Raw genomic sequence first — 25,465 nt, forward strand, 5'->3', positions numbered from 1 at the left:
TTAGGATATGATAATAGTAAAATTAATAAATAAATAAAACATAGCGGATAATAGTATTACGAACAACTAGAGGTTCTCACTGTGTCCCTCTGCGGCCGAATCGCGTGTGTTTCATAGAATATTTTGGAGTTTAAGTGAAATCTCCTTCCTTGTGCTTGATCCAAACAAGGTGGGTCACTAGAGCCACCTAGTGGTCTGTCAGAGTACTGCTGGCTGGTTTTGCCTCGGCAACAGCAGGAACCTATGAAAGCAGCTCCTCGTCACCGTGCGTCTGCACCTACATAAGTCGACAGATTCTATACGATAGCAACAACAGCAAGCAATCAGGGCTCAGCACATGTCACACATCAGAGGTTGACTCAGGAGGAAAAATACACGCAGACATATGCAACACACACACACACACACACACACACACACACACACACACACACACACACACACACACACACACACATAACAAATGGCTGTAAGGAGCATGTGCACAGTGACGTGCATGGGACTGATGCTGAGAAGTTTAGGACGTGACTTGTTTCAAAGTTGGACGTTTCAGCAAGACAATGGTCCTTGACAAACACCCTGGTAAAGTAAAAGCGTTTTTTCCCCCCCTGTTGACAATACAAATAGAAAAATAATGTTTGCGTCTGTCTTATACAGCCACAAAGTCTGTGGTTGCAGCACTATAAACAAACAACACAAACTATACAACAATCACTATAGTGGGAATATTAACATACAATTTCAGTGGTGCCCAGAAACTTAAAGGTAAAAAGTGCAGCTGATGGCAGTTGATTTACAGGAACTCGGGCCAAAACCAAAGTAGATTTTAATCCGATGAGAAGCAATTTGAGCTGAAAGTTAATCAAATATACTGCAGATTGAGTGTATCAGTTTGGCCAAATCAAATCAGCGAGCATCATATGCAGCACTCTGTCCTTAGTCCTTTTAAAGGCCTGCAACTAAACTACATTTTTATGGGTTGTTTTTTCAAGCACAAGTGGTAAATGTCTAAAATGATGTTTATGCTTTAAAAAAAATTATTAAAAAAAATAAATATATCTATATATCTATATATATATATATATGTATATATATATTCTTGCAACATCATCAAAACTCTCAACGGCAACGACTCATTGGTGAATAATTTATCAAAATGTTTTATTTTCTTCAACAACAAAACAATATGTCACAGAAATATCACAGAGGGATTTAAGACAGGTGTGGCTCAGGTCATCTTTCTATGTGAGATCTTTTTTTTTTTTTTTTAAAGAAACGATAAGTGCAGCATAAAATCAAACGAGTCAAGAGGAAAGAGATATTTTTTTTACATCCTTCAAATGAAAATAAAAATGAGGACAAGACGCACACTCCCACACACTTAAAAGAACCCCGCCCCCCAGAAATCTCATCAAAAGTTTACGTGTGGAAAAGTCTTTGCAAAAGTGAAGTCAGGAAGTACGACTACCGTTAATGCTCATCATAAAACCACTAATGCCTCAAGGTTATGAAATTCATACGGCGGAGGGAGGGGACTGTAAAAGATCTTGTGTTCAGATTCTTGGATACAGTACAAAGACATCATTCTATTTCTGCAAACTGTGTGTAGAAATGGTTCAGAGCACCAACCGCTTGGTTTTTTGAGTGACGAGGGGCCGTTGAGGCGAGGAGGAGTCTAGCACCATGGAAATCCAACCGCCCTCTCCGATTGCACTTCCCCCGTTCTCTCATTATGACGACGCACTACTTTGAGATACCTTGTAGCCCCTTGTCAAGTGGAGAACCCTTTGATATGCAATAAATATATAAGAAAACCACCATGTACAAGTATAAATAATGTCACCATTTACAATTCTTCATTTTCTAAGCCCCCCCCTCCCCCGCCCCCCCTCCCCCCGATTAAAAAAAACTCCAGGAAAACTAACAACAATGAAAAAGAGGTATAAAAGTGGGAGCAAATGCCATCCCTTGCAGTAATTTCCGCTTTAAGTTAAGTGTATTTTCATATAGCAACAACAACACAAAAAAAACCTAAAACAAACCAAAAAACAAAACGTAGAGTGACGGAGGTGAACAAGTGACCATATACAAATTCAGCTTCTTTTTTTCTCTTCATTGAGAACAACAAAAACTACATAAGTCTTCTGATAAAACCTGAAACAGATACAATATGTACATAGCGGCGGTGTGCACAGACCGACGGGGGAGGACATTATTATTATGCTTATGTGGCAACAATCATAAACATTCATTTACAGTAAATGCCTTCACCTCCTGTATTCTAAGCAGTGTTTCCTGCTAACAGCTTCCTGCGAGAGGTCGACTTTACTGAGCTGCCGGGCCAACATTCGCTTGATGCACAATTCTTCGTGCAAGTCAGCTGATTAGACAGTAAACGTGAGAGAACAGGCCCTATTTTGTCTGCATGATTGTATCATTATTTCAACCTACGGCACAAATGTTAAAGGTCCCACCGGTTCCACCAATGTTTTTGTTTTTTGTTTTTCCGATGAGAAACGTCCATCTGTCACTTCTTGACAGCAGTTTGTGTTAAAATCACAAAGGGCAACCAACACCTGACCTGGGCGAGCGGCAACACTCGTAACCAGCTGGTCATTCCATACTTCTACAAAAGAAAAGTAAAGGACTGAAAAAAAGGGTAAAATCGATGATTAAAAAAACCCTCTTAGTATCAGCCTGGCTCTGCGCTAAAAGCAGCTGGATGGTGCAAATGAGTTATTGTATTATGGAAATCGGAACGGATCGGCCAGCACGTTGATTCATCTGCTCTCGATGATAAACACGTTGCATAAAACTTTGGTAGAGCACCGCCGGGACAGTTTGTGTCACATTTCAGAGCCAAAGTCTCAAAGTGGCACCGGTGCCCCCCTCCGATCCGTCCGTGCACGCCACTCACAATTTACAGTTATTTACTTTTCTCTGTCGTCTATAAACAAGTACGCCGAAACAAAAGAGGTATAAAACTGGGACTGGTTTCCCCATTTCAAACAACGACAGTAATTTAAAAAAAGAACACGTTAAATCAGTCATTAGATTTTCTTTTTTTTTTGCGAGTGTGTCCAGGAAACCACACCAACGAAGACAGCTGGAAAGGTCTTCCATCTATATTATGCATTTTACTACTAAGAACGAAACCATATTTGTCCTCCAATAAACCCGTATTTTAGAGAAACGGATAAAAGTTTGATTCTCTTTCCCCACCTCTTGTTTTACATAAAACTGCCTGTGTGGGTGTTGAATCCTCTAATTACCTCTCCCCTAAATACAGTTCTCAAGGCCAATGTGGTGTACTTCTAGGCTGGTAAAACTTTTTTTTTCCTCCTCAGTATCTAGCGAGAATAAATACGATTGGAATAGCACCTCAAAGAGTTATACAGACAGGAATTACAAATGTTGGAGACTTTACCTGAATACCGAACAGAACGGGAACCGATACAATGCCTCAATATGACAATCAGCTACTTCTCCAGTGAAGGCTTCCCCTGCTGGTACAACAGAATCACAGCAAATTCATGGACATGTAGAATAACTAGATTGGCGTAAAAAAAAAAGAGAGAAAGAAAAAAAAGTCCTAGTAATTTTGCATAAAAGTACCTGAATCAATACACAGAACCGGCTACTTGACGCTTTTGAATCACAGCAGTGTCCGTTGGATGTATAACCTGATTTTCAGTGCTAGCAGTGCTCACATTGTTGTTATTATAATCATTAACATTTTACAAACGTCTGAAATGCTTTTCATGAGAAGTACCAGTCTAGTCATTCAGATTTCAAAAACACACGTCCAATCAGCAGCTGGCATGGGGAAGACGGTGAGCTCTAGTCGGATTTGCTGAGGATCCATACCTTATTGTGTGATGTAAACAATACTGAGTAAACATGATTGGCTGATTCACAGAGCGTTATTTTGTTGTTGTTTTTTTCTTCGTCAAGAACAGATTGCCTCGAAGACAACAGTTGTGCCGCCGTTTTGAGTTTTGGTTGTGGCTGAAAGAAACCCGGGAGGAGTCCTCACTTTGAAAAGGGTGGCGGAGCCTGGAAGAGGAGAGACAGATGAAGAGAGGGAGGGAGGGGGGATGAGAAGGAGAACTATTTTGATTCCTGCCACAATCAACACTAATGGAACAAGCTACAGACCAGGATATAAGGTAATGTCACTGTTTGGTGGACGTAGTCCAGTGATGACGTAAGTCCAGAAGAATCAAGAGGATCTCCCTCTCGGTATTTCTTCTGTATTGTTTTCTTTTCCCACGGGCTACTTCACAATACACAATGCAATGGGCTGCTTTTAGCAGAACGTGGCTATTAATAGCGTCCAGCATTGTCCGTTCAGTGTTTATCAGCCACGACCTCACATGACATGAGGTACAGTTTTAGAAAGGTCGGGCACGCTTTAGAGATTATTTTTTTTATTTTTTTTGCCGAGTCCACGTATCCGGAAAGGTACAGGAAAGTTATACAGTAAGCATGATATTGGCTTGAAAACTTGCTGAGCAGGACAGTTACATTAGACTAAAATTATTTTAAACCTTTTTCATGCATGCATGTCAAGCTCAGCCAGGATTTCTTTCATTAGTATTTATTTTTAGAAATGAAATAAAAAAACAACAACTTTAAAATGTATTACCAAACTATTCTATACTGTCATTGTTTTATAGTAAACTACTATCCAGCTTAGGAGATACTACTGGATGTGTAAAAAGAAGAAGAACTCGGTGTCTTCTCTTGTAGAGGGGCCGGCAGGACATCCTTGAACAGTTTGATATTTTCCTTTTCCTTGGCCAACTTGGTTGACAAAATAAAGGTGGCGCTCTAAAACGGTTGGCCACTAGGTGGCAGTGTCCGGAGACGGTGTTCGAGTGTGCAACGTGGTGAATGATGCGCAAACCTAGCAACACAGTGATGTGCCCTGACAGAAAATGACGTCCTAATGTCTGTCGACGGAAGAGGCCGCTATGCACTGAAGGGTTAATCGTTGCCTGTAGATGAAAGATGGGAAGAAATAAAAGAGAGCGACTGACCAGCGTGAAGCTGTCGTAGGTCCTCATCAGCTCCTCTATGCGATATTGTTCCAGCACCACCACTCCAGCCAGCGCCGGGCTCTTGGCTCGGGCGCAGTCCTCGCAGTGCACCACGTAGCTCTTCTTGGTGCTGTTCTCGCTGGTGACAAACAGCAGGTTGAACACCTCCACCTGCGCACACAGTAAGTAGCCTGTGGTTCACATCTCCTGCTCCTGTGCAATATGTCACTGTTGATTGACATGTTATCTGTGCAACATTACTTCTAATCAAGCGCGACCCTTAGAGTCACTTGTTGTAGTGCTGTATAATTTAGCACCAAATTTAAAAATATCACTTTTTTCTTGTACGTGCTGCAAGTGTTCCCCACCGGATGCACTCTGTCAATTGACTTGCGCCTCGCCTTAGCTATCACTTGGGCCTGCAGCCAGTTTGTTAAGGCAAATCCTCTTCACAATACAGTTTTCTTTTTATGTTTTGTGTTTGATAACTAAACCGTTTAAAGGGTGCCTATCGTCTCCAAAAATCTGGAGAATCGTACAAAGTGTTTGGAAATGGTGGGCTTATCAGAAAAAAAAACATGGAAAGTGATTGGATGAACCTTTTCGTTTATCAATAATATTGAAAATGGACCAATCAGCCTTTTTGCAGCCAGTTGGGTCACTGCAACAATCTCCTGCGGCTTCCTGTTAGTGATACGGAGGAATAACTCCAGTGTCCACTGCCACCCAGTTGTTGTGCCAACTTGTGACTCTGTGCTTCGCTGAACTCTTGCCAAAGTCACTTTGCGCTGACGGGAAAACATGCTGCTTCTTTTTTTTTTTTTAGCGTGTTCTGATAAAACTACAACAATGACAGCATCTTCGCCAATCCCAGCCCTCCGCCGCCTCCACTCACTTCCTGCCTTTGTCTGAGCTGGAAGGAATCTGATTGGCTATGCAGCACTTAAGATCTGGTAAAAAAAAAAATAAATGCTGATGATGTGTGAGAAATTCAAACTCGAAATCAAGGGGCCATCAGGACCAGATAGCACCTGGTCACGCCGGTCATGTGACATCCCCGGCATGGACGGCAGGGAGGGACTCACATCACACTCATTGCAGTAGTAGGCTGGCTCGTCCTTCACGCGACTCTGATAACAGATCTTCTTCCCGCCGGCCACCAGCTGCTCTCGCAGGATCTGGTTGTGCTTGATGGACTGCATCAGGCAGTGTCTGATGGGGGCAGATAGGGAACAATGTGAGCGCACGCACACGTACACACGCGCATACACACAGGGGCACGGGAGGAAAAGAAGAAATCTCACTTGATCATCTTGAAGGTGTCCTGGTCGGTGATCTTGATGGTGCGAGCCACGTTCCAAGACACGTGGATCATGGGGACGATGGACTTGACCTTCTTCACCTCGTTCCACTCGAAGCGCTCCAACGCAAGCTGGTATTGATAAGCTGAGAGGAATGATAAAGGGGCAAGTCAGTGAACTGGACCCTGAGTGGAAGTGCAGCATTGGGTTAATGACGTGGGAGAGGCAGGTCGCAACCCTCACTTGGAAACTGAGGGGCATGATTATTGCTTTGGGGAAAACTAGTCTGCAAACCATTCTCCTGTCACTCACACTTTACTTTCTAAGACAAAGTTTTTTTTTTCTTTGTCGCAATGACAACGCAGTGGTTAAAAGGTTCAATTGAGGAAAAATAATTGAATTTTTTTCAAGGAATTTGGGACACACAAGTCGCAAGTGTTCTTCTGAAACACCCTGTGATGCAAAAAAAAAAAAAAGTGACTTGATTTCACAGCAACTCAGCCATGTGCGTCCCCATATAGCAATGAATATTTACCGTTCTTCCTTTTTATGACTTGTTGTCTGAGTCTAAGTTGTTGGTCCTGCTCGAGCAAAAGAACCAAATCCAGTGCACATGCTCACATCGATAGTTGCTGGTATTTGCTGTATTGTTAATGACAACCTGGTGGTCTGCTGCACTCCTATACCGTAGCAGTTCTTGTGTTGTTTGTAGGGATACACTTTGTCTAAGGATCTTGAGTGGGCAAAATACACCAGAAGGTGGCGGGGGAACTTTTTCATGAAAACAGAGACATGACCGTCGACCACTGTTTGTCAGTGCTCGCTGTTTGGGCCGTGTCACTCACAGTTCAGTGGTCCCACGTTCCAGGCAATGTTGTTGCACCAGCCCACCGCCTGCACCCAGTGCACAGTCCCGGCGTTGATCCACACCAGGTCCCCCGGCCTCTGGATGAAGCGGTACACAGGAATGTTGGAACTGTAAAGGTCCTCCAGGACCGGCCACCAGGACCCTGTTAGATAGTCCACTCCGTGCCTGATTGGAACAATTCATCACAGTCGCTCAGGGACACTGCAGCTTCTTCCAAAGTTTTGTTTAATTTTTTTTTTTATGAGAGTGTCTTGACTCACTTCTCACAGAACGTGTTGATGGCCCCCCAGTAGTGCTCGTGGACAGCGAACCACTCACAGTCCCCCGGCCCGATGTTGATGTTGACCGAGCAGAAGTTGTTGTTCTCCTGATGGCCTGGGGGAGCGATGCACAAACACCTTGTTGAGTCAAGACGCGGCGCCAGTTTGAAGCCTCCACCGCACCGTCATGTGCGCCCTGACCTGGTGTGCGGCTGCCCGGCACCTTCATGTAGAGCTGCACGCTGTTCATGCCCAGGATGGTGTGACCCACGTGACTCAGCATGTTGTTGTTGGACTCCACACGCATGAACGCCGGCAGCTTCAGCAGCTCCTGCAGCTGGGGCTTCCACCTGGCGAGCAGATGGACAGAACGGATTAAAACCTTCCATCACCAAACCTGGAGACACTTAAGCTACAAAAGAAAAGGAAAAATCTCACCTTTTAGGGTCGGACAGATCTATATTGGTCCCAAATTTAATTATCTTTCCAACTGTTTTCTGCTCGGGGCTGGGGAGAGGGAGCAAAGCCTGGCTTAAGTGCGGTTTGAAAAGAAAGAAACAACGAAGATTTAAAAGAAACATCCTGGTGCCAACCTGAGAGAACCTGAGGCCGGCTTGGTCGAGGCAGGAGCCGCTTTACTGCTGGCCAATGGCTCCGAGGTCTTGGGCTGCTCTCCTTCCTCTTCATTCTCGCTCTCCTTCTCGTCCTGTAACACATCTACATGAGCTTAGCTGACAGCGGGGCCAAAAGCTGGAGATGAGAGACATCGCTGAACTGTTCAACGAGATCTAAACTGTGAAAACAGGATTGCTGTTTTCCTGCAAACACTTTAGACAACTGACAAGGAATTCAAACTTGCCGATGAGCTTCCAGTTGGAATTAGAAGGATTGTTGCAAAGTTTAAGACTTGTTACACACTGTATTCACGCATTTAGATCATTTGCTCCTACTTTACAGCATTAGACTGAAGTAGTGAGCTAAACTGTGTCTGAAACCTCATTAAGAATAAATTGAAAGCTTAATTGCTGTACTAAGTAGTTGAAGAAATCATCTTCAGATTAAATTAAATATGATGATCTAGTTTTGTTTGTTTTTTTCTCTTTGAAGAGCAAATCACCATTTCCGATTATTTAATGATTTTTTAAAAATTAACTAATGGGGGAATGTTGGGTGGCCGTGGGAGCTTTGAGATATTTTAATTTTATGAAATATTTTTCTTGGTCTTGTATAATCACCTAGTAACGAGGCAGAATATACCAGGTTTTTATTTTCATTCAAAGCTTGAATGAAAATAATAATTGAAGAAAAATGAATTGACAAAAAAATCAATAAACTGCCACCGACAAGAAGCTCAGTTTCCTGGACAATTACCGCAGGAGGAGTGGGAACCGTGCCTGAGAGTGTAGAGTGAAACAATTCAAAGCTGCTGCTGCTGCCATGTGCAAGAGGTTTTTTTCCGGTTGACATGCGCCAGAGGGCATTTGCACAGATGAAGACCTTGTTTCAATACCGCCTTGATCACGATTGCATGAAAGTGGACAGTGGCAATCGTGCCAGAGGGAGTCAGGACAATCTGAACAAACGGGAGTCACCTGGCTTAGCTATTTATAAGCTATTTTAAACGTTAACTTGTGTCTTCAGCATGGCACTGTGTAGCGGTGAGAAACTACTTGCACATACGAAGTGGTGTAATCTTGTTTTCAGGCCTTCCATGTCTCAACTAGTTGAGAGTTTTGATTTAAAGGCTACAGCAGTCTCAGACATTTGAGATTTTTTTAAGTATCAAAATACTCAAATAGTATTTAATTCTGGTAAAATTAGTTAATTCTAATGCTAGAAATTCGGACAAAACTGTTAGAAGAACTGTAGTTATTCTTTCCTCTATGTCAATGTCCTTTATGGCAGACCTGGTTTAAGGTAATTTCAGTGAGTGTCTGTCCACAAACCCCCACCAAAACAAAGATGCCTGCCAAGAGTTTGCCTCAAGGGAAAATGTCTACCTGCAGGCTCTCCTGGAAGCTGGATGCCTGGTACTGGGCGTATTTGGCGATGGTGGTGTGCGAGCGGCTGCTTTCACACGGCCACGTCTGCCTGGCGCCGCTGTGGTCCCAGTTCTCATCGGCGGGCTGCTGGACCTGAGTCCTCACCTCCACGGCGTGCTCCGCATTGGCCTCCACCAGACTCTTTGTGGAAAACAGACCAAGGTCTTGCATAGGGAGAAAGAAGGAGAGAATATAGAGGTAAAGCAACAGGTGTTTTCAAACTCTCTTTCCGAGAGGAAATGCGATAAAATGTTTGCATCAATAGATAAATTGCTTGATTTTTTTTTTTTTTTGACTTAAGAAAAAGGATGATGGTCAAAAACACTAGAAAATCAAGGGTCTTCCTTGAGCATGCTGCACTGTTGGAAAGTTGCTTTAACAGAGGCTTCCACAAATCACTCAAGGAGCATAAAGATGAAAACACCATTTACATATTACATATTGTTATACTCAGTTGCTGAGTATCTTTCTTTTCTTGCTGATTTTCGTAAATAAATACATTGATGGTAAAATCAATTCAGACCAATTAGGATTACAATTATTAGAATTAGAGGAACAAGGAGAATATTTTGGTTCAACTTTGGTATATGCACTTACTAAGGCGGAGGGAACCAGCAAGGCCCCTGATGACAGTGACGGCGTTCTTGGGATCAGTGCAGAACTGGAGCAGGACTGGGGAAAATGCATCCCTCTTGCTCTCCAACTGCAGAAAAACAAAAAACAAAAGCAAAACATTAAACGTGGTAGAAACAGGCCACAATTGGTGAGCTCTTATGACCATTAATAAAGAAAAATGAGACTTAAAAGCACGGACAAATGCCAAAACAATTTAAAGTCTTACAGCTAAAAGCCTGTAATTACAGCAAACTATGTGAAGTGACAGGGTTCCTGTAAACACTGTCCGACGGAGCTGCCAGCGGATTTGACAAGTTGGTTTGTCTCCAGCTCTGTAGTTCATATCAGCGTATGTGCAGGACATTTATCAGAGATTGGAATTCACACACTCCACAACTTTAAGCCGCTGAGAGAAACTATACTTTGGATTTCACGGCGATGCCATCAGTGACGTCAGATTTAGTCCACCATAAATGCATACACCCTCATAATACCCTCAATATGAAACCACGGCTCGAGAATCCATAGCTACAGAATCACACTAACACATTTCATATAGGTGACCTAGTCGAGTAACACTCACGTTTTCGGAGCAATTTCAAAAACACACTGAAGAGTACAAAATTAAGGCCACTGATACTGTCAAAACATACGAGAAAAAGGACATTTGAGGAGACACCTTAACAGATTTTTAAGTCCACCTAAAGTACACTATGTGCAGCTTTAACATGTTGTTCAAACTTCCAATAAACTGCGCATTGTCACTGTTTCGTAGGCACCAACGAGACGATAAGAAAACAAACTATTGAACTATTAAGTTAATAAACAATTGAAGATGTTGGTGAAGCTACTGGGCTAATGCGGCACGCTATTTTCATTCTAAATTGCAGATGATTCGGTTACTAAATCTTGATCTTCTACTTGAGCCATTGTGGGTTCATCGTGTTAGCTAACTGATCTCTGGGTTGAGTTCCGTCTTACAGGCTCTCATTGATTATCCAATCACTGGAAACATTCGTGTCAAGTTTAGCGTGAGACCACCTAGCTGGCCTTGGCATTGCAGACTTGAGATCTGATTGGCTATCGCATTGTCTGTGGTCAGTTCACTTACATTGCACAGGAGCCTTCAATGGCCCAAGGCAGATTTCATATAACCTGACTACACAAGCCAGCTGAAATATAACTGGCTAAAAATTGTACCATAATATAAAACAATGGAAATGGACCAAGGGTTAGCAACCAAGTTGATATTATATGACGTGAAATGAACAGACTATGGATAATTATCTTATTGTCATATTTATGGGAAAATGAACTTTTTAAATAAGTTTATGCCAGCAGAGAAGGCCTTGCTGGCCCTCCACCACTGGAGGATGCAAGCCGCCCTTCCCAGCTCCCGAGGTCTGCAAAGCATTATGGGAAAGATTCATAAAAATATAACTTTCCATATTGAAGAGGCAGGAAATGCGCAGCCAACAGATGTTGTGGTCTGCATAGCTGCAAGCCTTTATTTTTCTGGGGAGGTTTGGCACCAGGTACAAAGTGGGGCTCATGCTGTTGAATTCCGCTTGCTGTTCAGCATGAACCGAGAATTAAGCTTTGGGACTGTGTGAGTGATGAGCCGTTACAGTTGGTTGTCAGCGGATCACAAGATATTCTCACTGTGGTGGTTGGCTGACAGAGTGGCCGATAGCCAGGCCACTAACACGGGCGCAAGGTAGGCTGACCAAACCTCCTGGTTTCACACACTGTCCTGGGCATCTGGCTTTCTTTATCAAGTGATAAAATCATGAAAAAACAATTTTTCCTCCCTACGTTAAATATATTGAATTCTTTGGGTAAACTTGAGTACTCGAGTATCATTTGAGTATGGTTTCCAGTCATCAAAAATACAGTCATCGTATTTCAAAGGTATTTTCAGACTTAATGTTAGATGATGGAAAGCTGAAACGATGAATGGATACAAATCGCTTAAAATATTATTCAATGACAATATTCCTGTATCAAAGCTTTGTTTCTTCAATTTCATTGCCGCTGAACAGTGGGACACTTACGTGATACACATTATGACACCAGAATTATTCTGATATCCTTTTAGTTAGTTTAGTTGAGTTTCAGATGGTTCGGAAATAAGGGCGACACGGTGGCGCAGTGTTTAGCGCTGTTGCCTCACAGCAAGAAGGTTGTGGGTTCGATTCCGAACATTTCTGTGTGGAGTTGTTCTCCCTGTGTCTGCATGGGTTCTCTCCGGGTTCTCCGGCTTCCTCCCACAGGGACTGTGAGGTGAACTGGGGGTGGGCATGTGAGTGTGAATGGTTGTTTGTCTCTATGTGGCCCTGTGATGAACTGGTGTCTTGTCCAGGGTGTCACCCTGCCTTCGCCCTGTCACAGCTGGGATAGACTCCAGCAGACCCTCGTGACCCTGATCTCAGGAAGAAGCAGGTATTGAAAATGGATGGATGGATGATTGCCAGTTTCAGGCATGTCTTTTTTTTATGATTTACTGGTATATTATTTTTTTCCCCAACTTTTCCAAGCGGTACCTACATAGATACTTGGCGTGGGCGGATTCAGCTTCTCACGGGGAATGGGCACGTCGGCAGCAATCTTGGGTTTGACAGAGAAGGCGGGAAGCAGGAAGGACTCCTTGAATTTCCCCTTCACCTTCGTCCCCCTGGGGAAGAAAAAGAATCGCAATCAAACACAGAAGCTGGAATCATGACAACTTCACTGAGAAAGAAAAGAAAGCAGGGGCGAGACTCACTTGCACGCGCAGACCACTTCGGAGGCTGTGTTGACGATGCTGATCTTGGACAGTGGGATTCTTTGCTCCTCAAGCTCCGATATGTTGAAAGTTTGCCGCCCGCCGCTCTTCACCTTGACCAGGAGGATCCTGAGCTCCTTGGACACGCCCAGGGAGAGAGCTTTGAGTTTGAGAGGGTCCACTGGAGCAGAGACGGGACCTTTGCCGGCTGGTGCAGAGACGTGCACTTTGGATTGGTTGATTGTTCCAGCGGACGACAGGCTCTGGGACTTCAGGGATGGCGACGAGTTCAGATTTTCTCGCTCTTCGGCCTTCACTTTTAGTTTCCCATCTTCCTCATCCTCCTCCTCCACAACGCCTTTGTTTGATCTCCGACTGTCCTTGCTGTGTGGTGTTTTAATTTCCTGAGGAATTTGGCCCTTTGCGCTTTTCAGAGGACGCGGCGAGTCTCTGGAGATGACGGCCGACTCTCGCCGTCTTGAAATGGCGTTTTCGTTGACTTGGATTTTGGGGCAGAGGACTCTGCTCTCCACGGCTCTGATTTTGATCTTGATCTCCTCCTCGCCGGCCCCACCCCTGGCCTTTTGCTTTCTCTTCCTGTCCGTTTTGTCGCTTTCACCCCCCTCCTTGGCGGTGACGCGGCCGCTGAGGGAAGCTGCTGTGGCTGTCAGCCTCAGCCTCGCACTCAGTGACCCTTCCAGGACGGAGGACTCGACTCTCTCTTTTGCGTCTTCACCCCGCGGCCTGTCTTTCCTCTCTCCCTCTTGCTCTTCCACGCCGCCACGCTCCCTCGGACCCATCACAGCGAGAGAGTCCGAAAGCCCCTCTGAGGTAGAGTGAGTTGGCGACAGACAGCTGGCTTCAGGGTCCGATTTGGGGCGGGAGTCTAGTCGGTCACATGAGTGGATACTCGGTCCGAGAGCAAGGGAAGAGCATGACTTGACTCCTCTGTTGGGACCCCCGAAAGGGCCGCCTCGGCACGTGGCCCTCTGGTCCTCCACGAAGTTGGTCAGGCTCTTCAGGACGTCATCCAGGCCCGTTTGACACTGCCAGCGCCGGTGTTTAGGAGACCTGGAAGCTTCCCCGCCACTTTCCTCCCCGAGAACCTGTTCCACCATGCAAATTGGTCGGCAGAGATCGGACGCTCCATCTCGGAGGCCATCCAGCGCGTCTTCGAAAGCCTCTTTGCTGGAGTATTCGGAGGCGTCACTCTCGGCGGGAGGAGGAGGGGAAAAGCACTGGGTGGGGCTGGGCTGCAGGACCGGTCTGATCATCACCCCCTTTTCCAGCTCTTCCTCGTCCTCCCCCAGGGTCGACACCGGGGAGCCCTGCCAGCTGAGGACAGGCGGGGTGTTGGCCGGGTTGTCCCCCAGCTCCTGTAAGCTTCCCATCACGGCGACGGGCTGCAGGTCTGGGGCGTTCAGAAGACCCCCCGGTCCACCGTCCTTGCCGTGGAGCGGCCGCTCGAGGCTCACAGAGCAGCCGGTGGTAAGAGGAGCCAAGGCCTTGAAGAGGAGAGAAGGGAGAGTGTCGGTACACTTCGACTTTGGCTGGTCCTCGGATCGTGACGGAACGATGCTAGGTGTCCTTTTGGTCGGCGGCGGTCTTGAGTTCGAGTGTTTTAGTTTTTCCTTAGAGGCAGTTTTGGGGAGGACACGGGTTTTCTTGGCCATTTTAGGATTGGCAGATTTCGAGGACAGCTGTGAGATGGTGTCAGTGGACGATCTGTATGTCTTTTCTGCCCGTTCGGGTCGAATTCTGTGCTTGTATTTTGGCGGCCCCTGATGCTGCGACGACGGACCTGCAGCCTTTCTCTGTTTGAAGTCGCTGCGTGGCTCAGTGGAAGAGTCAGGAGTCAACGTTCCCTTCTCGGCCGGCTCGCCTTGTGAGACAACCTTTCTTTCCTTCTTTATGGTTTTGTCCCTCTTCTTCCTCCTCTCTACCAACCTCTTTTCTTCTTTTTTCTTACGCCTTTTCCTGTCTTCGCCCTTTCTTTCCCTTTTTGACGGCTCTTTAATTTTTTTGTGTTCTTTCAGCTCCTTCCCGGGCTTGTTTGGTCTTGATCTGCTGTGGGGAGACTCCTGCGAACAAGGGCCCTCTGATGTCTTTTTGTATTTGACATCTGAAAACTTGGATTTGGGCCCGCCGGCATGAGCTGCGAGGGATGTAATGGACGCCAGGCCAGGTCTCGGGCAGTGACTGGGGCTTCCCTGGAGTTTCTGCCCATTGAGCATGGGACTGTGGCGACGGGTCGGTGGGTCTTTTCTGGGGCTGGAGGGACTGTGAGGACTGCTGGCGGTGGATCCTCCGCGGGAGGAGTAGGGAGGAGGGTCTGCACCAGCAGAGCCGGAGAGCGCCGGATCCCTTGAAGTGCCTCTTTGATGACTCCACTGAGGTTCCTGCAGAGTTGGAATTACATCAGACTTTGTTCAGGGCACCGAAATCCAGACAAACTTTAAAGGCCAACGATTGGTGAGGGATTATTTAGTTATTTTCCCAAATACCATACAATAAAGAATAATTTGGATTCACTGACTGTGTAGCCTTTTTGTCATAGCCAAGAACATTAAAATACTTTAAAAATGCAGATGCGCTTTTGTTCTCACTGTGCTTTGTTTGTGGTGATGGCTGCGCTGGTCCTTTTCCTCTAGGTGGTGCTGTGACGGGTTGTTGTGCTGTTGGCTTTTGGGTTGGCCTGTGTGCCGCTGATAGTGGTGATGATGGTTGTGGTGGCTGTAAGGCACACAAGTGTGGTCTGCTGGTGAAGACGGGGCTTTCCGGTCCACCCTCCCTCTGCTTCCGTGACGTGTGGGCCGGCCGTCAGAGCTCGGGTGGCTCTGCACCACCGCCAGGTTGCCCTTGCTGAAGCCGTGCCCCCCAGCGCGTGCTTTAGAGGTTTCCTGCAGAACGAATCGAAGGTGTCAGACACGCTCCTTGACTTTTTAAGCCGTCACACGCTCCTTTGAAAGAGGGGCGGGCCGACCTGTTGCTGAGTCGTTGAGGTCCTGTGGTCGGAGTGGTGGCACGAAGCTCCTCTGTCGTGGAGAGGCTTCCAGTCGTCCTGGCTGCAGCGGTGGTGGCGAGGGGGCGACGGGACGCGGGGCGCAAGCAGCGGCCTGGATCCAGGGTGAGATGGCTAGAAAACAGAGACGAGACTGTCAGGATGGGGTTGTACTGGGGGGTTGACAAACTAAACTTGCAAACTCCAGCCAGGTGTGGCACTCAACAAACAACTGAAGTTTAGTTTTCAACAACAGCAAAAAGTGACACAAGCTTGATTGCTCAAAGCATTAGCATTGATCCTGCAGTGGTGATGACTTTCGACTACTGGATGACGTATAAAGAGAAACAAACAATGGCACTGAAGGTTTATTTTCAGGAATGTTATATTTTGCTTCACTTCACTCTGTTTCTGGCTAGAGTTTAGACAAATACACACCAGGCACATCGGGACTCATCCCCACCACTGCCACATCCTCAAAGGTATAACTTACTAAACTTTGAAAGCTATAGTGATTTATGTTTTCTTAAATTATTTTTTAAATGTACGCACAACTTAACACCTGAGCCACTCAGTCAATTTGTTGTAGACAAAACAGCAACAGAGTCACCAGAAGCTCCTAAAATTAAAACTGCAAAATCAGATTCTGCAGGACAACTTTCAGACAGTCAACCTTCTCCTGTAAGAGTTGTGAACTGTGGAACTCGCAGTCATCAGAAATAAAATCTATCTTTGAGTTTAAGATGTTTACCACCAGAACTAAAGCCTAGTTTAAGACAAAACAACATTTTACTCATCTTTAAATTGTGTGTATATTGCATAGGAGAGTGAGTGAATGTTTCTTATTATATAAATGCAATATTGGATCATTGACTTATTGAACTGCATGGTATGGTCTGTATAATTGGTGTAAATTTCATTGTACTGCAATGTTGTGGAAAAGCCCCAACCAGGCAGGTACTGTGAATTTGCATTAGTTCTAAACTCTACATGCATCACATCAGCTGCAAGCTTGTATCTATGTTGGAATGCATTGTCCCTCTCAAATACATAAATAAATAAATGAGCGTCTATCGCTACCAATTAAAATCCCCCTTGTTTCACGACTACCTGGCTAACATGAGTCTCGTTTGAATGGGATGGAGAGATGATTCGCCCATTGAGTACCCCAACATTTTCTAAAGGCCACATTTAAGTACGGATTAAAGTTCCGTTGCTGCGTGCAGTGGTGCCGTCACCTGGTCGGGTCCTGAGTTCCTCCTCCTCTTGGCCGGACACTCTTCCCTTGGGGACGAAGAGTGCGGAGGGGGTGGACTGCGGGGATGCACTTGGTCCCGACGCTGGTGGACGGCCGGCCTTTTCCAGGGTGCCGGCCTGCTGTTGATCATTCTGCCCGGAAAGCTCCGGTAGCCCTCCGAGGGGACCCATCTCTCCGCCAGGGATTGGAGGTCCCTGCTGGTGCGATGTGGGCGAGGAACCCCGTGCTGTCAGTCGGGGTCGGAGAGGGGAAAGGTTTTGCTCGTGAGCAGAAGAACAGTGGCACGCTCCGACAGAATGGTCGCGCTCCCCAATTGGGGGAGGGCCTCACCAGAGAGCTGCTGACACCGTGGTCCCAGTTTGCACAGCGATCTCCTGGTCCTGTTACGTAATCGTTGTTGGTGCCGGCCCGGTGATGGAGCGAGCGCGCAGGGTTATGTTGCCAGTTCTGGGCTTCGAACACTCGAGTTTTGTCCTCCCACGGACGGGGAGGATGTCTGTGCCCCTTGTGGACATGGAGGACCGCTCTCTCGCCCCTAAGGAGGGAGATGGGGGGTGGGGGTGGGGTTAGGTCTTAGCTGAGTGACACAGTTTGATACAAGTGTGTTAGGGTTGTTATTTCAATCTCAGTCTATCCTTAACCAACCCCAGTGTAGACACGGCCACACTTTCTCCTGCTCCGTTTTGCTCTGTTGTGAGCAGAAGAGGCAGAGTGCAGCCGCACCAGACCAGACACACGTCCTGCTGATGACTAATGCAATCACTGATCTGAGCAGATCGGAGCAGAGAGAAGCAGTCTGGAGTTTGTTTATCACGGGCAAAATGAAAAATATTGCACTCACTGACATGAAGGCACATGAAAGATGTTTTTGCAGTGCTGGTAAATAATACTGGTCCTGTATTGATCTGGAATCATATCGGTGCCAAGTAGTGTTGTCACGATACTGGATTTCAGACTGCGATACGATATTTGGAATAGTATTGATTTACGATACGATTTTCAATACTAGCAACCGCAGAAGTTTTGTTGAGGGGGTGAAGGACGGGGGGTTGCGATCGAGCTGAAGTCCCGCCAAAGTTTCATTGACGCACTCGGAGTGTTTGTGTGTGTGTGTTGGCGGCACGACACGTCGCCTCGATGTAGTACCGATATATCGATACTACGGAGAAGTCACATTGTATCGTTTTTAATGTTAAGTATCGAAAAAATATCGATAGATCAATATTTTTGACAACACTAGTACCAAGTTATGTGGCTTCAGCTGAGCAACGTACACCAGATTAACAACATGTAATCACAATATATGTGATAAAGTTTGTGTTCATGGTGGTGTCAACTGCCACACTCTTTGCTCCTTGAGAAGAAGGCAATGAAGGTGGGCAGATTTTTTTTCTTTGAAGAGAAGTATTTTAAGCGGCTTTATCCACTAAATATAATTTTACCTATTTACACAGACTAAAGAGAAAAATTGCACACAATGCACTCAATATTTACTCACCGATTGTAGAGATGACTTGAGGGATGATTTGATTGATTACGGCCTTCTTGACATCTGTATGCATTAAGAAAAAACAGAATCCGTGGAATTTTAATCCTGTTCACTGACTCAGAACCCCATCACTGTCCATCACTTCCTGAATGTTTGTTTTACTTGATAAACATTTACATTGTTTGTTGGTTACGATATATCTTGAAGAGTTACACACGTTCTGGCCCATAGTTGCAATAGGCACACCCTACACACATGTTGCTCATAAAGTTAGAACTTTTTTTTTTTTACCTATATTTTATGGCGCCAAACAGATGTTATGCATTAGTTTCACCTGTGTGACTGGGACACATACTGTAAACATTGCATCTTGTCAGAAGTGATTTCAGATGTTTTGAAAGAGGAGTGAATGGAGGCTTGGGTCTGAAGACAAACAGACTCTAACATTAGGGGCCATGGTGTTGACATATGTCAAAGACAAAGACACCTTTTGGGTACATGTTTATACTCCCTAAAGCAGAGTATTATGGTCTTGTGTTTTTCCATCATATGAAGCTTACGCAGCCCAGACATCTGGATTTTATTTGAATCATCTTCTATAATATTTAGTTCTTTATCTGGAGTTGCGCTGCTGGTTTCGATCATTCACTTACAGTTAACTCTGACGTATTTCACTTGTTGCAATTGCTAACACCACCTATATAAAGATAGTCAGCAACAAATACGGCAACCTTAATTCCAGCAACAGTTGGACACCCTACAGTTCAACTGTCACCTCACTGCTTCTGATGAAGTCGCAGGTTTATTCTGCAGAATCCTGCTGCTTTGGATTTTGAATGAGCTCGAGTGCTCCCAGCTATGGCTGGAGTTAAGAACTTTTTTTTTGTTATGAATGCGCTTGTCACTGTTTCAGTTTACGGGCTGGTCCCTCAAGTGACCACAAGACAGCTGAGACTCAAGCGCGACCTGCTGGAGTGCTCGCTGCAACAGTCCAACCTAACAAACCCAACCGTAGTTAGGTAGTTAGTTCCAGTGTATCTTGACAAAAGGCTTACAGTTGAATACCACAAAGAGTTTAAACACTTTTCACTCCTTTCTTAAAGCGTCTTCCTTGTTTCTCAGAGCCTCATTGGAGGTCTCGTTGTTGCTGCTCTAGAATTAACATCCTGTCAATCACAGCACAAGTGTGTTGAAAACATACTGTGGAAGCAGCGCTTCTAAGATAACGTGCACCGCTGTGTGACTGACAACCTTTAAGACGGGAACCTGTGTGTGTGTGTGTGTGTGTGTGTGTGCACGCACGTGAGTGCTGCTGACCTCTGCGTGTGGCTCCAGGGGCGACTGTTTACGGGGGCCCATTGTCCTCGGTTAGGTCCTCCAGCTGGATAGGAGTCCCAGGTGTTACGGCCAGAGTACAGCTCTGCTGGGTGATACATGCAGCCTGAAACACGCACACATACACACACGTTAGCCTGGAACTTACATTTGTAATACATTAAAGAATCTCGTGAAGTACATGCAGACAATCATTACCAGTCTTGGTCTGTGTTTGGGAGGCCCTCCAACTTCACACCTGAGAAGAATAATCGGTCTGTGGATAAGAAGCATGAATGAGGAACAGGGACTTTCCTTTTAGAACTTCAAAAGGCAGAACTTTCACGTTCTAGTGCAAATTTTTATGTTCCCACCTGGCAACTACACGAACAATTGAGGAGTCTTTGCTTTCGAATCGATCACAATGCGAACGATGACAACAAACAACATGCATCTTGCTTTTTGTGAACAACTGAGACCTTGTCAACTCAAACCTGAGGTAACTATTCTTACCCCCACGAGCAGACGACCAAGGATGACCCAACACACCAGACGTGCTGTGCATGTAAACTCAATGAGGAAACCAACTCTAACACAATCATTACTACAAATGCTGTCTGGCTGAATACACCAAATACCCCGCAACGTCACGTGACCCGTCTGCGGCACATTTCACTTCCTATGCCCGTATGTTTTGCTGCACCGTATCTGTAACGTCTAATCACAGCCTCTCAGCGGTGGCCACAGCCAGTGAGCCCACACATCTCCAGAAAGACAAACAAAAAGACAACGAACACAAGGCGAGGACAAAGAGATTTAACAGAACAACAACAAACACGGCAAAAGAGTAGCAACCTGACTCAACAACAAAGAAGAAGAGGGGGAAAAAATCAATTTGATTTTGTGGAACACGCCTCCCAGATCTAACTTTCGGTCGACAAAAAGTCTCCGGAGGCTAGTCAAGCCAGAGGTGCACCGCTCCAGGAGGGTCCAACTGAACACAGCAGGTCACGTGGCTGTAATGTCTTTACTTTAACTCCATATTGAAACACATGCCGCGACACTTTCCCCGGCTTTTCTCTCTGCTCATTTCCAGCATGCAGCGGCTGATTGCATTTGATTCCTGCTGCAAGCGTCGTTTGAGACATCTGCTCTGCACATTCTCAATGCTTTTTTTCCCTCCTCTTGATGGCAACTTTGCGCAGAGCCGGTGCCAAACACGCTACCTCCATGAGACTGAAGCTGCAGGTGGGGTGAAGCCAGTTTCCACACCTGTACCGCTTCATTTCCCACAGCTATTGAAGCGCCTGCGTGTGACGTTTGTAACCACTTCCCTGGTGGAAATAAAAAAAACAAAAAAAAAACTTCTTTCGGGGGGCGGGTTGTGCTACATGGGCTTGTTTTTGCAGCGAGACTTGCTGCAGCTGTGCCGTGTTAACCTTCTCGGCGGGTGCTGAGTGAAGAGCCCCTCGCCGGGTCTGTTTCCAACCAGTTGCTAGAGCAACTGGAGTCAGACGGTTTTTCCTGCGGTAGCTCCGGGCTTTTTCAGACTTTGCTGCATTTAGATATATTCTTAGAGAGAACACAAAGGGTTTCAGCGCGCACTGCTGAGAAAGAATGCGCGCCTCTTTCAGCTTCCATACGCTGCTTTTTTTTTGACTATATCATCCTGCAGGTTGGATCAACACAGTCTACTACAATCTCATACAAATTACTCTATGAAATACTCTATAAATTAGGTTTACCACGCCGGGCTTTGTTGTGAGACAAACAAAAAGTGTCTTCCTGCAAAGTTTCCCTCGACTATCAATCTCAAATTTCCATTGAGCTCCCAGTGGGCTACAATGGTTTCTCAGCAGTGATAAACTCGCTCTCTGCTCCGTCTGTGACACTGTGCCCCACTGTGACTGTGCCAGCGTTTGAGTAAAACCAACCCACTGTGTTGTTTGTGTGTGTGCGTTTGTGTGTGTGTCTGTGTGTCTGTGTGTCTGTGTGTGTGTAGCTGGCTGGAATGCACGTGCGAGGGGGGGGGGGGGGGAAACTTGCTGTGTACGGCAGCTCCGGTATTAAATCTACACAACAAATCAGTCCACGCTTCTAAAATTAAACCCATGTGCGCGGCGGGGTCTGTTCCACACATCTGGAAGTGAGCTGCAGGTCGACATGATGTCATGTGTAACAGGGTTTGAATCGCTGTTTGGGTAAAGTCCTCCAAAGAAACCAACGCAAACCGAAACGGAGGTGCACGCGTGTTAGTCTACGCCGTGACCTTTAAGATGTTGCAAACTGCCTTTCTGGCTCGCATAGAGGTTTTTTTTTCTTTTCCATGATGGGAGTTGAGCCGACACCTTAAACCTGCCGGTCGTGCCTCTTGTCACTGCAGATGGATCCACGTGCATCCATGCGTGTCGCGCTGGAGCTCGCCTTTAGCTCTTTAACCTCTGGCAGCCTCACCGCAACGATCCTCACGCCAAGGGTAAACTGAGACATTCATCTTGAGGTGCACGCGTGCGTGTGAGCGTATGTGTGTTTCCATGCTCACTCTCACCTATAGCGATGAACACGGTTGTGCGACTCGGGGCTGAGGTGAAACTCCGCTCTATATTTGATGGTGATGCCAGCCAGGAATAGCAGAAGACGGCGGAGGCGAGTCTCCGATCCCTTTAAATAGACACGCTCATCTTCCTCTTCTACTCACTGGCAAACACACACACACACACACACACACACACACACACACACACACACACACACACACACACACACACACAGGGTGCAGCCGGTGAGGAAATACCACAGTCAGTTGGTGCACAGATGTACAAGACAGGGAGGTTTCATTGTCTCAGATCGAGGAGCGTACACCTCCCCATCATCACCACCACCACAACCCCGCTGCTCCTTTTGAATTCTTGTCCACAACACATCTGCACTCTCGCAACCCAAAAGGAGGTGGATAGGGATGAAAGAAACAAGGGAGGGGAGGTGAGGGGTGGTGGGAGGAGCCGGAAACTTTCGACAAGGCAGGTGTCCTTCCTTTTTTTCGCCCCCCACCACTACCATCTTCACCACTTGACCCGACAAGGGCTCTATTCTCTCTCTGTCTCCATACCCAATCTCTCCCGTTCTCTCTTCCAGCCTCTGCCCGTGGCCCACCCTCCAACCCCTCCCCCTTCCTCCCTCTCTGCACGCCGTGTCCTTGTATCCCTGGCAACCGATGATATCATTGAGTCCAGAGCAGGGAGCGAGGCCTCACGCGTGGAAGGGGGGGAATGTCTGTGCCTGTGCCTGTGCCTGTGCGTGTGTGAGTGATTTTGACAAGCGCCTGATATCCACTTCCTCGTCTCGCTCGTCTCTCAGGTTCCTGCAGCCTCACCGGCACACGCCCACACCGTCAGCCTGAAGGACTGACACTCAACGCTGGCCAATTTTGCAGTTTAAGGGATGCTTAATAGCACCGGAGTACCTCTTTGCAGAGGCGCATGAGTGCAATGTGCAGGTGTGGTGGTGGGTTGGTGGGTTCTGGACGGCTGCAGGGGCCATGAAAGGAAGAATAGGCTGCCACCAGAGCGGTGGAACCGGGTGGAAGCAGAGACATGATGAGGACAGATGGAAGGGGGAAGCAGGGAGGCAGAGAAGGACGACCTCATGGCGCACGTGCACGCATCCGGAGCCCCTCCCTCCTATGTCTCCCCCTTCCCCTCCCCCTCCCCCACCTCCCAACCCCTCAAAAAACCCACTTCCCCTCCCTCTCCTCGCCCTCCCCCCAAAATAGCGCCACAATCACAGAGAAAGAGTGTACAGTACGAGGCGGATATCAGTCGGGTTTCTAAAAATAACAACCACCCTCCCCCCTTGCAGCCCCCGCTACCACCTCCCCACCCCAACCCCCACTAGCCCTGCACTCCCCTGTCTGAAATGGCAGCTTCTGCCGGCGTACGCTCCGTAAAGCACAGCCCCTCCGAGGGGGCTCTGGAATGTACCAAGGCAAGGTCAAGAACGAGAGGGAGGGGAGGCTTCTGCAAACAATGCCAAAGATGTGCAGCTTTTTATTTTTCTCTCCTTTTTAGCCATGCACACAAAGACACTGAAGGTGCTGCACGTGTTTGTGAATGTGCATGTGTGTGTGTGTGTGTGTGTGTGTGTGTGTGTGTGTGTATTGTGTCCCTATGTGTGTGTGAGCCTGTCTTCTGTTAGGTGTCAGGGGGACCCAGGATTGGAGCGTCTGAAACGTCCAGGTGGTCACCTGAGCTGACGGCCACACAGAGGGGACACATTGTACTGTGTTAGCCACTGTGCCCGTGGGTTCAGTGCTTTTTGATGGATCTCAGCTTCAAACCGAGCGCCGGGGTTGGACATTCAGCTTGCGTGTTTGATGAAAATCCAAGCAGAGTGCGCGCAAAATGTGTTTCACGCGCGGAGCTGAACTTCTAGGGGGGGTGGCGGAGTGCAGTGACACTTTGGATAGCACTGCTGGCGCATGTTAATCATTACACTGTGGCTTGTTACTACTGTATGCATCCCCCCCATACTACGCTACACTACACACGCGCACACACACACACACACACACACACACACACACACACACACACACACACACACACACACACACCATGACATTCAACAGTTACACGCAGAACAAAACCACAACACACAGCTCCTCTTCCTCCCCACCAATCCATCATTCTCCCAGTGCTGCACCATGTCTCTCTCCCTGCATGCGTGCATGTGTGCGTGCGTGTGCTGACTTCATGCATGAACGTGCAAGCACAGTCTGCAGTCACACAACACACAGAGACTGCAGTGTGTCAAGCCGAGACGGATTGTTTTGGAGAGATGGCAAGCGGGACGGACAAATGCACGCGAAAAGACCCGCACACAGCTGCTGCTCCACGGGGAACAATGTGCGCGAGTCAAACCGCCACCGCAGGCACCACAGGACATCAAGCGGCTGCACCAATAATCCCCCTTTTCTTACCTGCGCTCCGTCTCTGCCGTTCGCCCCCTCTCGCTCCCCTGTCACCTCTCTGTTCTCTCCTCTCCTCCTCGTCTCTCCCGGTCCTCTCTCTCCTCTCGGTCTTCCTTTCTTCCCCTCTCTTCCTCCCCCTCTCCTTCCTGCTTCCAGTTGACTCTCTGATGCTCCGGTTCTCGCAGCAGACCGATCCATGCACGCAGAGCCGGCGAGGTGGGCCGGGCGACCTGCCAATCACCGGGCGCCCGCCAATGGGAGCAGAGGATTTCTCTGCCTCTCACGTTTTGCGGCGAGGAAGCGAGGAGGAGGAGGAGGATGTAGCAGCAGACAGACAGAGGCATGGAGAGGCCCTTTAATTCCCTCTTCCTCTGCTTGTGTGTGTGTGTGTGTGTGTGTGTGTGTGTGTGTGTGTGTGTGTGTGTTATAGTGAGAGTTGGAACACTGCCAGTACAGTAGAGGGGATATTTTAAATCTCTCCACTGCTCCACTACGGCTCTCTCTCTCTCTCACACACAGTCAGACAGCGTACAACTGGTCCA

The 25,465-nt window shown here is 47.0% G+C and overlaps 1 protein-coding gene across 3 annotated transcripts; it reads right to left on the reverse strand.

The window, feature by feature from the left end:
* Nucleotides 1-1,147: 1,147 nt before the first annotated feature.
* Nucleotides 1,148-25,104, reverse strand: LOC142884547 (uncharacterized). Of its 3 annotated transcripts, XM_076020252.1 has the most exons (22): nucleotides 24,933-25,104; nucleotides 22,503-22,651; nucleotides 20,174-20,231; nucleotides 19,958-20,081; nucleotides 18,650-18,703; nucleotides 17,482-17,686; nucleotides 17,132-17,377; nucleotides 15,876-16,028; nucleotides 15,499-15,792; nucleotides 12,893-15,291; nucleotides 12,676-12,802; nucleotides 10,111-10,216; nucleotides 9,472-9,677; nucleotides 8,065-8,177; nucleotides 7,910-7,978; nucleotides 7,673-7,821; nucleotides 7,472-7,586; nucleotides 7,189-7,376; nucleotides 6,347-6,488; nucleotides 6,128-6,254; nucleotides 5,043-5,213; nucleotides 1,148-4,056 (listed from the first exon to the last, which is right to left on the reverse strand). In XM_076020252.1, exons 4-22 carry the CDS (start codon nucleotides 20,074-20,076, stop codon nucleotides 4,033-4,035), a joined length of 5,007 nt encoding a protein of 1,668 aa, XP_075876367.1. In that variant the 5' UTR covers nucleotides 20,077-20,081; nucleotides 20,174-20,231; nucleotides 22,503-22,651; nucleotides 24,933-25,104; the 3' UTR covers nucleotides 1,148-4,032. The 3 variants fall into 3 exon arrangements, with proteins under 3 accessions (XP_075876367.1, XP_075876366.1, XP_075876369.1); XM_076020251.1 differs by lacking the exon at nucleotides 22,503-22,651; XM_076020254.1 differs by lacking the exons at nucleotides 1,148-4,056; nucleotides 5,043-5,213; nucleotides 6,128-6,254; ... (2 more) ...; nucleotides 7,472-7,586; nucleotides 22,503-22,651 and having other exon boundaries at nucleotides 7,683-7,821; nucleotides 8,065-8,188.
* Nucleotides 25,105-25,465: the final 361 nt, after the last annotated feature.

The sequence above is a fragment of the Nelusetta ayraudi genome, unplaced genomic scaffold, assembly GCF_046127955.1.
Source record: "Nelusetta ayraudi isolate G7.1 ecotype Tasmania unplaced genomic scaffold, CSIRO-AGI_Nayr_v1 ptg000011l, whole genome shotgun sequence".
NCBI lineage: Eukaryota > Metazoa > Chordata > Actinopteri > Tetraodontiformes > Monacanthidae > Nelusetta > Nelusetta ayraudi.